General features: G+C 51.8%; 1 protein-coding gene across 1 annotated transcript in view; it reads right to left on the reverse strand.

The window, feature by feature from the left end:
• Nucleotides 1-596: 596 nt before the first annotated feature.
• PLA2G10 (phospholipase A2 group X) overlaps nt 597-14,509 on the reverse strand; it is a 29,256-nt gene continuing 15,343 nt past the window's right edge. Inside the window, exons 3-7 of the mRNA XM_062180726.1 lie at nt 13,236-13,424; nt 13,038-13,133; nt 10,548-10,698; nt 9,497-9,603; nt 597-948 (exon numbers count right to left, since the gene is read on the reverse strand). Coding sequence (XP_062036710.1) covers nt 806-948; nt 9,497-9,603; nt 10,548-10,698; nt 13,038-13,107 — 471 coding nt within the window. The 5' untranslated portion in view covers nt 13,108-13,133; nt 13,236-13,424 and the 3' untranslated portion in view covers nt 597-805. The remainder of the gene's footprint in view (nt 949-9,496; nt 9,604-10,547; nt 10,699-13,037; nt 13,134-13,235; nt 13,425-14,509) is intronic.

The following is a 14,509-nucleotide window of genomic DNA, read 5'->3' on the forward strand; positions in this document are numbered from 1 at the left end:
CGTAATAAAAGGGGAGGAGTCCAGAGGCAGCCAAGGCTGACTGAGGTGTCCCCACCGCAGCCACTGACAAACACGGGAAGTGCCACCAGTTCCCACAAGGCAGCAGTGTAGAAACGGTAGCCAATACAACCTTTTGAAATGACTTTTCCAATGATCTTTTTTAATGACATGAAGAAAAGAGTAGGAAAATCACACGGTGTAGTGTCCACTGCCTGTAAACTCTGGAAAACTCAGGTGCTAACGGTGATTATTCCAGACTCTGGGAACTGGAATGATTTCTCCCCCTGCTTCCTATTCCTCTGTATTTTCCTTGGTCATAAAAGCAATGAGCCTGTGCCACTTTTGTAATCAGGAAGTTCACTTTAGCCATTATAGGTGGGGGGGGGGGGGGGGAGCGGCGGGGAATACCCTTTCTGACACTAACAGTGCCTAGACTTGAACATCACTCAGGTGGGCAATGTGTGGCCATCTTCTTTATGGCTGTGTCCCAGAACCTAGAACACAGCCAAGCACGTAGTAGGTGTTTATTCCTCTGTAGCAGACAAAAACCACCCTTTCATAAAGGTGTCAACAACCAACAATGGTACCAACCTCAGCACAGTGGTTTTGTGAAACAGGCACAGGACTTTTGACCTTCCCCGGATGAGTGCAGGCTCGGGCGGGGTTCCAGGATGGGGAGAGAAAGCAAACAGCAGGGCTGCCGCTTTATCTCGTGGCCCCAGTCGCCTCCAGTAAAGAACGGAATGCTGTTGTTCCTGGTGAAAAGGACCTTTATTTCCTGTGCAAGCGAACACTTCCAGTCCGGCTAGTCACACTTGGGCGAGTCCTGCTCACACAAGAACTGGGGGTAGAAGAGGTACTTTAAGTTGTACTCATTTTGGGCAAAGCAGTGGGCAATCTCCTGGTCACACTTGCACACGAGTTCCTGGCATTTGTCCTCTGTGGGTCCTGGAAGAAGAGGGAAACTGAGGTTAGGGCAGGGACCTGCACGCTTGCAGGGAAACACCCAGGGAAGCCAACAAAGCTGGAGACAGGAAGGGTCAGAAATGGCACGTGGGGCACTGGACAGTTCCCGCACATGGCCCTCGGCAGGCAGGTGGTGTCAGGCCCACTTCACAGGAAGGATGTTGAAGTTCCACATGGCAGGTCCAACGTCCGAGCCCCCTGTGGCTTCTCCACATCAGTGCTAACACTGGTCCACCTGGGGACTCACGTGGTAACACAGCAGGTGCCAGCAAGCCTTGCTGATCAGGTTTGGGATGCCTGCTCTGCTATGTCCTTGCTCTGTGAGCCCCAGGCCTCATCTAAAGTGGATGCCCTCTCACTTAGCGCCATTATTGGGCAGCCTGGCTGAGAAGTGTACGAAAAGTACCTGACACGGGGTGTGGCACGGGCCGGGAGTACCCAAGTCTCTTGCAGATGCTCCTTCAAGAAAAAGCTTCCTTTAGGTGACAGTCGTGTGCTGTCCTCCTTCTAACTTGGGAATTCCACTACTAAAGACTCCCTGACTGGAGACACAGACTCAAAGACCATAGTAATGGGGGATTTCAGTACCCCACTTCCAGCAATGGACAGATCAGCCAGACAGAAAATCAGCAAGGAAACAGCAGAGTTAATCGACACTACAGACCAGATGGACCTAACAGATTACTACAGAACTTCCCATCCTGCAGTCATTTACAACAAAATGGATGAATCTGGAAAACATCATACTGAGTGAAATAAGCCAGTCTCAAAGGGACAAATACAGTATGTTCTCCCTGATCTGTGATAGCTAACAGCACCTAAAAGGGAATCTGCACAAGTGAAACTGACACTGGAGAAACAAGGACTTGAACAGTCCCTGTCTTGATTTTGGAGGAACAGTTTTTTGGTTTTTCTTTGTTTTTTGTTTTGTTTTGTTTTTGTTTGTTTGTTTGTTTATTTTTCCTTAATGGAGAATTGGAATGGGAATGGGAATGGGAGAGGAAGGAGGCGGCAGGGTGGGAGTGGGGGTGGGAGGACGGGTATGGTGGGGAGAATCACTATATTCCTAAAGTTGTAGTTGTGAAATTTGTACTCATTAAACTAAAGGTTTCTTTGTGGGGTGGGGGGGACGACTCCCTAGTTGGGCTTGGAACGATTTTGCAGTCTTCAAGTCACATAGAAATCTCACCTAGAAGATATATAATGCCTTAAACAGCCATGGATGCATCCCTTAACTATGTCACCACTGCCTTCTGGTGTGGGCATTTAGTTATTCACATTAAAAAAAATCCCCACCATTCAATCCTTCCAAGTCCCTTCAAGAGGCACAGTGAGGAAGCAGGAGCTCTGCAGTCAGCCAGCTCCGAGCCTTTAGAAACAGCAGGTGCGGCTGCCACTTGTGATGCCGCCAGCCCATACCCGTGCAGTTTGGGTATCAGCTACTCCGCCTCCAGTCTAGCTCCCTGCTGACACGCTTGGGAAACCGGCAGAAGATGGTCCAAGTGCTTGGGCCCCAGCCACCTATGTGGGAGACCCGGATGGACTTCTGGGCTCTTGGCTTCAGCCTGGCCCAGTCTTGGCTTGTGGCCATTTGGGGAGTAAAACAGTGGATGGAATCTCTCTCTCTCTCTCTCTCTCTCTCTCTCTCTCTCTCTCCCTTTCACATAAATACATCTTTAAAAAAAAAAAAAAAGCACATCACTTCATCCGTCCTGGACTCAGTTTCCTCAAGACCACTATGGGGATAACAACAGAACCTACCTAAGGGCTGCTGGGAGAATCAGAGGGCCAGATCAGTAAAATGCAGGGCACAGAGTTGGGACGAAGGAAGTGGAAACTCCTTCCTCCAACTGCCAGCTGATCTCTGCACATGTTCTTGAAGACCCAAGGGAGAGGAGGCCCAGAGTGGAACAGTTCACTGGCTTCTTCATAGAGAACATGGCCAGAGCACTTGCTGGGACAGGTGAGGCTGTCAGTGTAGGCAGAGGGCCTGAGACCCTCGGGGGACCACCTGTCCAGGCCCACACAAGGACTGAAGAAAGGAACATAGGTGTGTGATTACACACGGCTTCCCACATTAGCTCAGGATCTGGCAGTTTTATTTTTTAAATATATATCTTTTAATAAAAATTTATTTATTTACTTGAAAAACAGATCGATCTTTCATCTGCTGATTTACTTTCCAAATTGCCACAGTGTCCAGGAATGGGCCAAGCCAAAGTCAGGAGCCAGGAACAACTTGGTCTCCTTCGTGGGTGCAGGGTCCCAAGCCCTTGGGGCATCTTCCACTGCTTTCCCAGGCGCATTAGCAGGGAGCTGGATAGCAAGTGGAGCAGCCAGGACTATATGGGATGCCAGCACTGTAGGCGGGGCTTTACTTGTTATACCACAATGCAGTCCCCAAGAGCTGACAGTTTCAAGAGGTCTATTTTCTTTTTCTTTTTAGGATTTATTTCATTTATTTGAAAGGGAGAGTTACAGAGAGATAGAGACAGAGATCTTCCATCTGCTGGCTCACTCCCCAGATGGCTACAACAGCCAGGGCTGGGCCAAACAGAAGCCAGGAGCTTCTCCTGGGTCTCCCACAGGGGTGCAGAAGTGCCATCTTGCACTGCCTTCCCAGCTGCATCAGCAGGGAGTCGCACTGGGAGTGGAACTGCCGGGACTCAAACTGGCATCCACGTGGGATGCAGTGCCATACGCGGTGGCTTTACCTGCTGTGCCACGACACTGACCCAGAGTCCTGTTTTAGATAACCTCCCTCTAGGCAGTGTGATGGCTCAGGTAATTGGGCTCCTGACACCTATGTGACAGACCTGGATCCAGTTCCTTCCTGCTCTTGATTTCAGCCTGGCCCAGACCCAGCCACTGTGGGCAGCTGGGGAGTGAACCAGTAGATGGGCACTCACTGTCTGCTTGCCTCTCTGCCTCTCAGATAACTTTAAAAATTCAAATATCCTCCTTTTAAAATAATGTCAGTTATTAAATAAATTTAGTTATACTAACATATTCATTCACATTAAATTCCATCAATGTCATAAATAGAAAATCAAAATATTGAACAAATATAAGGAACCAATTTAAAAAGAAACCTAAGCACAAACAATAGCAAAAACCCATGAAGATAAGGAAGCGTCATATCAAAGTCTAGATGTTTGAAGTCCGTGAACCCCCAAGTTGGGGAGTGCTGTTTAAATAAGGAGAGGTTATGGGGGCTGCCACCTGTAGTGTCACCACCCATGAGTGCCAGTTCAAGTCCCGGCTGCTCCACTTCCAATCCAGCTCTCTGCTATGGTTTGGGAAAGCAGGGGAAGATGGCCCAAGTCCCTGGGCTCCAGGAGCTCCTGACGTCTAACTGTTGCCCCCATTTGGGGAGTGAAGCAGCGGATGGATGACCAACCTCCTCCCTCTCTCTCTCTGCCTCTCTGTAACTCTGCCTTTCAAATAAATAAATCTTTAAGAAAAAAAAAAAAGTAAGACTTACCTACATGGTTACATGGCCTTAGGAACCCAACAGAATCACATTGTTCAAGAAGAATAAACACAGTGGGTGGGCTGTTGTGGCACAGCAGGTTGAGCTGCTACCCCAAATGTCCACATCCCATATCAGGGGGCTGGCTGGAGTCCCAGCTGCCCATTTTTTTTTTTTTTTTTTTTGACAGGCAGAGTGGACAGTGAGAGAGAGAGAGAGAGAGAGAGAGAAAAGGTCTTCCTTTTCCGTTGGTTCACCCCACAATGGCCGCTGCGGCTGGTACGTTGTGGCCAGCGCACCGCACTGATCCGAAACCAGGAGCCAGGTGCTTCTCCTGGTCTCCCATGCAGGTGCAGGGCCCAAGCACTTGGGCCATCCTCCACTGTACTCCGGGGCCACAGCCGAGAGCTGACAGGAAGAGGAGCAACCAGGACAGAATCCGGCGCCCCAACCGGGACTAGAACCCGGGGTGCTGGCGCCGCAAGCAGAGGATTAGCATAGTGAGCCCTGTCAGCTGCCCATTTTCAATCCAACTCCCTGTTACTGCATCCAAGGAGGCAACGTTTCCAAGAATTTGGGCCCTGCCTCCCATGTGGGAGACCCAGATGCAATTTGGGTCTCCTGGCTTTGGCCTGCCCTGGCTGTTGCAGGCATCTGGGAAGTGAACCAGCAGATGGAAACTCGATCTTTCCCTCTATTTCTCTCTCTGCTGCTCTTTCAAATATATGAAAATAAATGAATAAACATTTTTAAAAATCCAAAGAATCACAATGTGAAAGAAAAAATAGCCACCACAGATTAAGCTTACAATTAAGGCCTGACAGTAAATATTATTATAGCCTCAAAAAAATTAATGTATTTGTCAGGTCCATAAATGGAAAATGGGCAAAACCTGTAAACAAACAACCAAGTTCAGAATATCCCCAAACAGAATAAGAGGATATTTTTAGTGAAAAAATGCATAATAGATACTTTGGTTCTTTCTGCTGGGTTCAGGAAGGATGGTTCTATAAACAGGCATGGACTCCACCAGCACACACGGCAATAATCGCTCCACAAACATTTGCACGTGAGTAAGAGCAAGCAGAACAGGCTGACTGAAGGGAAAACAGATCTTCAGCAGGCATCCCAATCAGGCCTCACTTCGCCTCCTCCTCTCTGTCCATACTAGAAGGCTAGAAGGCGGCAGTTTAAGGACGAGCTACTTCCTCTCCTATGGGCTTCAGTTTCCCCAACTATAAATGATATGTTTGAAATACGTAACATCAAGAGATTTTCAGGTCCCAAGATAGAGATTATGTCTCCACGTTAACTCGGCTTTGCTCTTATGCCAACTCCTAATGCCCAGTGGGGGACATGGCCCAAGATCCACGTCCTCCAAGGGGGCAGACATCCGGGACCCAGGGTGAAGATGCTGTTTGCTATGCCCACATCCCTTATCAAAGGGCCTGGGTCTGTGTCTTGGCTCTGCTTCCAATTCCAGCTTCTCGCTGACACACCCCCTGGGAGGCAGCAGGTGATGGCTCAGGTACTCAGGTCTCTGCCTTCCTTGTGGGAAACTTGGATTGGGATCTGGGCTCCTGGCTTTGGCCTGGCTCGGCCCTGGCTATTGCAGGCATTTTTAGGTGAACCAGAAGATAAAAGATACCTCTCTCTCTGCCTTTCAATTAAAAAAAAAAAATGAAGTGGGACTCCTTATCTCACTCTACAAATTAAAATTAGTACAAAATGGATCAATTGCCTAAATGTAAGTTAAAACTATAAAACCATTAGGAGAAAACAAAGGGAAAACTTTGATGACCTTGGATTTGGCAACAGATTCGTAGGACAACAAAAACACGAACCACAAAAGGCAAAACAGGTAAGTTGGTCTTCATCACAACTAAAAATATTTATGTACCAAGTTCATTAGCAATAAAATTAGGACAGCCTACAGAAGTCAAGAAAACATTTGCAGATCACAGAACAAAGTTCCAACATCCAAAATGCCGAGACAACTCTGACAACTGAACAAAAAAAAGACAAAAATGTAATTATAAAGGGACAGAGGGGCAGCAGGCATGTGGCCTGATAGCTAAGACGTCCGCATCCCACACTGGAGGACCTGGGTTTGATTTCTGGTTCTGGCCTCTGATTCCAGCTCCCTGCTAATGCAGACCCTGGGAGGCCGCATGATGGCTCAAGTTACTGGGTTTTTTTTTGTTTTGTTTTGTTTTTGTTTTTGTTTTTTTTTTTTGACAGAGTGGACAGTGAGAGAGAGAGAAGAGAGAAAGATCTTTCTTTGCCATTGGTTCACCCTCCAATGGCCGCTGTGGCCGGCGCATCTCGCTGATCCGAAGCCAGGAGCCAGGTGCTTCTCCTGGTCTCCCATGCAGGTGCAGGGCCCAAGGACTTGGGCCATCCTCCACTGCCTTCCCGGGCCATAGCAGAGAGCTGGCCTGGAAGAGGGGCAACCGGGACAGAATCCAGCACCGGCGGCCATTGGAGGGTGAACCAACGGCAAAAAGGAAGACCTTTCTCTCTGTCTCTCTCTCTCACTATCCACTCTGCCTGTCAAAAAGAAAAAAAAAAAAAAGGCTGATGTTACATTTACTTCCAATTGAAAAAAAAGGGACAGAACCATTTGTCTCGGTCATTTCTAGCTCCTCAATAACTTCAAGTTTCAGGGCCCAAACTCTGCCTTCCCTGAATTCTGCCTGCATTGTTACTTGCTTCTGGGTTTTTGTTTTTTTTTTTAATTGATTCAACTTTTTAACTTTTTTGGAAGGAACTACACATAGAAAATATCACCCATCAGAAGATCTCAAAAAGAAATCCCCCATTCCTTTCCCAATCACTTTGTTAAAAAACAAAACAAAATAAAAACAGTAAAGTTGCTCTGAGCAACACTAAACATTTTCAAGTTTTTATTGTTCTTTTAACTTTAGAAATGACTGGTTATGTAAAATGGATCCTGGATGTTAGAATGGAGTAAGGATCAGTTATCCTCATTAAATACAAGTTGCTTATGGTGAGACACAGAGAGAGTCTTTTTTAAAAAGCCAGAATTAAAAGTAGGTATATCCCACACTGCGGCTCATTTGGCTAATCCTCAGATTGTGGCGCTGGCACCCCGGGTTCTAGTCCCATTCGGGGCACCGGATTCTGTCCCGGTTGCTCCTCTTCCAGTCCAGCTCTCTGCTGTGGCCCGGGAAGGCAGTGGAGGATGGCCCAAGTGCTTGGGCCCTGCACCTGCATGGGAGATCAGGAGGAGGCACCTGGCTCGTGGCTTCGGATAGGCTCAGTGCACTGGCCGTAGCAGCCATTTGGGGGGTGAACCAACAGAGGGAAGACCTTTCTCTGTCTGTCTCTCTCACTAACTCTGTCAAATAAATAAAATAATTTTAAAAAACAAGTTAAATTATTGAAAGAGACAGCCTTTTTGTTTGGCGGCTCAGAGTTAGAGCTATGTCCGTGCACTGCCCCAAATCCTGTGCTGGGTGGACTCTCAGTGTGTCACCCTCCCTGGAGGGGCTGTTTCTAGTCATTTCTCCAATGACATCTGCTTTGCACGAAGCACCACTGCACTGTCACATCATTTTCTTAGGAGATAGCCCTTATCTCTGGCCCTGGTTTACAGATAAGAAAACTAGGGCTCAGAGAACTCAGGCTTGCTCCAGATCTTACAACTAGAGACAAACCCAGGCAGAATCTGAATCATTGACTGCAATGTCGACCACTAGGCCAGGGTTTGCAAATTCCCATGTTCACCAGGACAGCTATGGTTAACGTGAGACACAGAGGAAGCACATCAATCACAGCTTGGCTCTTCATTCTGACAAGCAAAGGGCTCACGGCTCCCCTCCTTCCTGAGACATTCAGCCCTTTGGCCAACCTTCTGCTTTCCCAGAAATAGTTCTCTGTCATAACAAAATCATCAGGGCAATGAAATATGGTAACTGACACCTGGCCTCAATGTTAGACAATGGGGCATGGTGGGGACTGCAGCAGATGGAAGGGAGAGGTCAGGCCTATAAGTGGCAGCCCCCTCTCTAGCTCCAGTCAATGGGTTCTCTGGGCCTGGTGCTGTTGGAGCCTCCAACTTTCATTTATTATTTATTAAGATGATGATGGTGGTTGTTAGTTTATTTATTCAAGAAGTAGAGAGACAGGTAGAGAAAGACAGACAGGTATAGAGTTCCATCTGCCGATCTGCACCTCAAATGCTTGCAATGACCAAGGCTGGGCCAGGTGAAAGCCAGGAGCCAGGGACTCCATCCAGGTCTCCCATGTGGATGGCAGGGACCCAACCACTTGAGCCATCCCCCACTGCCTCCTAGGGTCTGCATTAGCAGGAAGCTCCAATCTGGAGCAGAGCTGCGACTTGAAACCAGGCACTCTGATATGGGAGATGGGTGTCCTGAGCACCATCTTAACCCCTAGGCCAAATGTTGGCCCTTCCTTTATAACTTTCAATTCACAGATAATTCACAAAGGCATTCTCTTTGTAACAACTGAAAACATATGAAGAACTCAAAGCTGCCTTCTACCATTGCCTCCCTCAATCTGATCCTGTCCCCAGAGCAACCACAGCCATCCTTAGTTTGGAGAGAATCCTTACATACCTTTTTCTGAATTTTCTATGTGCCTATACAGGGCCACAGAAAGCCATATGGCTTCTACTTCTCAAGTTTCTCTTCTTTTTTAAGTATAAGGGTGCTATACTGGCAAAATCATCCTGTAGTTAGTTTTTTCTCTCCACAACTTCCTATGCTGGCAGGTGAGTCCACCTTATCTTTCCTGCAGATTGCAGTCATGGGTGTGTTTACCCAGACCTCTGCTGATGGGCTTGGTTGTTTACACCAGGTGTCATTGCTATCTTTTTTCCTTTTTGTCCAGACAGCAGAGAAAAGGGTTGTTTTGTTTGCCAAGTGCTCTGCATCATTTACGAGAGATGAAACCACAGGGTGGCCTGTGGAGAGCTGAGAGCTGTGGAATGTTATCACAACAAGGGCACACGCCCCTGGGCAGCGCCAGGGTGCTGGGGGACGGCTGGTGTGAGCAGCGCAGAGGACTCACCACACAGGACCTGCTGACCGACACACTCCCAGGGGTAGTGCTCCATCTTGGGACTGCAGCCGGCCTCCTCGGCACGAGCGTAACAGCAGTCATGGCGGTGGCAACACCTATGGGCAGCAGAGGACAGACCTGTAAGTGGGGGCAGGCAGGGCGCCCTCGTGGCCATCTTCCCTTGCTGGGACTATGGGTGAGTGAAGATTATCCCTGTCTGGGAGAGAACGCCACTGGTCCCTGCACGTCCTGCACTGACCCCGTCCCTGGAGTGTTCCTGAGTCCGGTCCCTGCCTGCTTTACTCTGAGTCTCTGAGCTCTAACCCTGGGGCCTCCTCTCTGTTCCCAGAGGGCACCAGGCCCTGCCCCCACTGGCCCTGACATTGCCCAGGTTGTGCCCTCTGCCTGGGATGACCCCCTCCACTCTTCATCCTTTCGGACCAGCCCAACCACCAACCCACACCCCAGGATCTCAGCCCGGCCTCCTGCTGTCTCACTTGGCTGTGGCTGTGCCCTTGTTATGCCCTCCCATAAACATACCTCCTTCTCTTCACTGCACTCATTAAAAACCCTGCTCCTGTCTGCAGCCACGGTGTCTCCAGCCCTGCCCAGGCCCTGACATGTCATCAGGCCTCAGTAAACTTCCCCTCAACAATTATGTGAGGAGTTCCCCCAGTTGTCTCTATGCCTGTCAATCATCCACTCATCCTCCCATTCATTCATCCCCTGGAATTCTCTCCATCCACCCATCAGCCTCACTCGTGGAGCTCCTGCCTTGCCCTCTGGAAGGTAGGGAGACAGGTGGCCAGATACGTGCACAGTGAGGTGAGGGGTAAGCAGAGGGGACCTGGGAGCCAGGGGATGGGGCAGACCCGGGAAGGCATCTCTAAGTAGGAAACAAATCACCAAATTGTGGCGGCGAGCAACCAGAGGCAGGAGCATCCAAGGCCCAGGGGAGAATCAAGGCCTCCGGTGACAATCCCAGCTCCCCATCTGGGTCTTTCCTCAAGGCCTTGACTAGCAAGGACCCTCTAGCCTGGGGGCCCAAACGTGCACTCACCAGTCAACGGCATCGCGGGGCTGGCCGTGACCGCCCAGGCCACAGAAGCAGCCGTAGTCGACATAGGCCATGGGGCTTCGGGTGCCGACACAACTCACAGTCCCTGCCAGGTCCAGAATCCCACGCCGGTGCACATGTGACCTCCTGGAGGCTGGGGTGGGGAGGGTAGGGGTAAACAAAGGTTAGAGGTCGTAGGACAGGGCCTCCCTGGCCCTAGGGAGGGCACTAATGTGAGAAGGGCCTGGGCATTGCAGCTTCACTCCTGGGTTTGAACCTGCCTCCCTAGCTGTGGACACTCACTATCTTCTCTGGGCCTTGGCTTCTTCACCTGTGAGGTGGGGGATGAGGCGGCCTCAGCTCACAGAGTGCAGTGAGGCAAGGCCTGTCAGGCGCCTGGCACGTTCTGTTATCGATATCCTCAAGGCAGCCATGAAAGGAGAAATGAACCAGAGGTCACAACAGGTTGTGGGAGGTCCTACCACTGGGCCTTTGCACAGACTGGTGCTGCTCCTTGGTAGGCCCTGCCAGTCAAGCCCCTGCACCTGGCACAACCCGACTGTAAGCCGTGTATCAAATGTTCATCCCGCTGCCTGTGCAGGAACCGGGCATAAGATCGCTAGCTAGCATCCTTGTCACTGAGAAGGGCTCCTCTGTGGGGCTTCCCAGTCCCTGGGCCTGCCCTGGGACCCTCCTTCCCCTCCAGACACTGACCTGGAGATGGTTGAATCTCTTCCTCTTCACTGCCCACACACAGCTTCCTCCCAGACGGGGAACTCCTTAGCCTGTACCCATCCATGTCCCCATGTCCCGACACAGCTCTGATACACAGTAGGGCCCAATCAATGCATCTGACAGGTGAGGAAGAGGAGGCCAGCTGTGGGGAAAGTGACCCCCACACTCACACAGCCAGCAAGAATCTGAGCTCAGCCTGCAATGCCAGCTTCTGGCTTGCAAAGCGCTGCTCCTTCCTCCTGGCCCTGGAGCAGCAGGGGAGGGAGGCTGCCAGGGTGCCAGGCCTAGGGGCATTGGCAGCAGAGCGGAGACTCGGGCCCAGGGTGGCCTGTTTGTGGGGAGGTGCTGGACAGAGAGCCAGTGCGCTGGGGGCTGAGCATGCGATCTGTACCTAGAGCGTGTGTCCCTCGCTCAGACTGTGGTGAGAAATCCAGACCAAGTTTCACTCCTGTTTGTTTCTTTCACATGAGGAACCAGGAGCAGCTTCACGTTGGGAGATGGAGATGAATCCATAGGAAGCAAATGTCCTCACTCTTGTCCTCACTCTTCCAGCAGCCTCACCCTTCCCTCCAACCTTCCATGGCTCCCGTGGAGTGTGGCTAAAGCTCAGGGGTCTCACTGTACCCCAAGGCCCTGCATGGGTCACCCCCCACTTCAGTGTCCTCTCTGTGCACTGACACTTGTCACACATGCCTTCTGCTGCACGTGCCCTCCCTCCACCCTCCGACAGCTCCCAGCTGCCTCCCCCTGGAATCTGCCTCGCCTACCCCGTGACCCTCACTACCTGTGCTTCTGTCTGCATGTTGGGGGTGAGGGAGGCTCTAGTCTGGAAGTCCTGGGGAGCAGGACCCTGGCACAGAGGCAGCAGCTGTGTGGGCAGGTCCTCTGCAGCCACCATTGAACACTAGCACTCTCAGCCCCCCTCCCACAGGGTCCTGGTCCCAACTCCACACAGCAATGCTGTCCCCAGGTGTTCCTCAACCTAGCATGACCACTTTCTGGTATCTCAGAGCCTTTGATCTCTGGAGGGCCCGGGCATGGGGCGGGCACCCAGCCCTGGGTTTGGAACCAAGGAAAACTCCCTTTGTGCCAACATAGGTGGAGCAGGTCATGCTGGGGTCTGTTTGCTCTGTCTGCCCGCATAGCCTCCTCGGGGAGTGCCAGGGCTGTTGTGGGCATCCGATGGCCCCAGGTCTCTGAGTGTGTGTGTGTGTGGATGCCCACTGGGCACCTGCATGTGCCCCGGGGCCATCTCAGGTGTCCCTGCGCCACGTGAGTTTGGGCTCCTATCAGAGGAATTGGCTGGTCTGCAGCTGGGCTCTGTCTGTGAACCTGTGCAGCAGCTGTGCACCTGAGTGCCCAGGTGAGTCTGGGGGCTGCTCCCCGTGAGGATCACCAAGGGAACTCTCCAGGGGTGGAAGAGGAGGGGACAGCGTGATTCCCCCACCCCTTCTCCCACCCTGTGGCGTCCACCTGGTGATCTTACCTGAGACCCGGGGAGAGGTGACAGGGTCACTGCACAGGACCACAACAGAGGGTGAGGAGGGCTCCGGGGCTGGTGAGGGTTACAGTGGGTGGGGTGGGGGCTGGGGCGGGCTCTGACCCCTTGGAGGAGTGAGTGAAGGGCGGGAGTCTAAAGAGGGCTGAGGGACAGGGATCCTGGGTCCCTGGGAAAGATACATGGGAGGGCAGCAGAAGAGAGAGCTGGGGGCAGTAGGGAGGGCCGCAGGAGTCTCGGGAGCCTGGTTTCCCACTCACCCGCTGTGTGTCCCGGCCCAGGTCCCAGTGGTGGCAGCGGCAGCAGCAGCAGCAGCAGCAGCAGCAGCATTGGCAGGCACAGAGGTAGTGGACTGTCTGTGGGGGCAGGTGTGGGACTATTCTGCTGGCTGCTATAGTCACCCAGCCCAGGGCTGACCCCCACCCAGGCCCTGTGCATGGCCCCGCCCCCGGCCTCACCTTCCCATGCTGGGCGGAGCCAGGAAGGGGCGGGCACCTGGGGCTGCTCCAAGCACACAGATCTCAGCCTCTTGGACCCGGGATGAGGTGCTTCAGTCAGGAGTGAGAGTCAGGCTGTGCAATGCCTCCACGGAGCAAAGGAGCACAAAGGTGCTCTGTTGCTGGGACCTGCAACCCCTGGCTGCTCACCTGGGCGTCCAAAACAAGCAGAAGACTTGGGCAAAGGGTAGTGCTGAATTTACCTAACAATGTTTTTAGAAAGATTTAATTATGTGAAAGAGTTATACATTGAGGGCAGACTAAATAAAAAGAACCTCCATCCACTGGTTCGTTCCCCAAATGGCCACAATAGCCGCAGGTTGGGCCAGGTAGAAGCCAGGAGTCAGGAGCTTCATCCTGGTCTCACATGGACCTGTCAGAGCCCAGGTACTTGGGCTATCATCCATTGCTTTCCCAGGCCATTAGTAGAGAGCTGGGTCAGAACTGGAGCAGTCGGGACTCAAACCGCCATCCATACGGAATGCCTGCGGCTTAACCCACTGCACCACAGCACTGGTCCCAACCTTAACCATTTTCAGTGCAGGAAACTGCTTCTGACACCCTCAAAACTGACTCTCCACAACCTGCCCACCGCCACCACCATCACCACCACCACCATCACCACCACCACCATCACCACCACCACTATCACCAAGGCAGCTGGAGATTAGCCTGCGATCACACCGTGGGTTCTGGTGATAGGCAGGACTACAGCCTGCACAGAGAGGCTGGGGCTGCCTGAGCCAGCCCAGCATCCCACACCCTCCTGCCTGTCCAAGGCCCATAGAAGACCCCCACCAAGGGACTGAGCTGAGGACAGTGTAGACAGTGGGCACTCAATATTGATCAGGGATGACAGTTATGGTGCACAATATGTGTTCCCTTTTAGCTCTTGGAACAGCGGGTCAATCAGTAACCCACTTCTGTTAGTTTGGCCTCATCACTAATCTGTGTAGCCCTTGAGTGCACGCTAAGGGCCAGCTCCTCCCTCCTCAGCCATTGTCTGGGGAAGACAGTGGCAGCCAAGGTGATATGGTGTCCGCAGGTGTCTATGGTGAAGATGGCGTTGCCAGCACTGGGTCTGGGGACTTCTCAGCACCTCAGCCCCTTGGTATTCCTTGCAAGGAAGATCCCAGGGCCAGAGAAGATGAGAGCCCAGAGCAGGGAACTGAGGGTCCCCGTCATTTCCTCCTTGCCTCTCTCAGCCTCTGTCTGTGGAAATCCAAGGCCTTGGT

The sequence above is a fragment of the Lepus europaeus genome, chromosome 21, assembly GCF_033115175.1.
Source record: "Lepus europaeus isolate LE1 chromosome 21, mLepTim1.pri, whole genome shotgun sequence".
NCBI classification, from domain to species: Eukaryota; Metazoa; Chordata; class Mammalia; order Lagomorpha; family Leporidae; genus Lepus; species Lepus europaeus.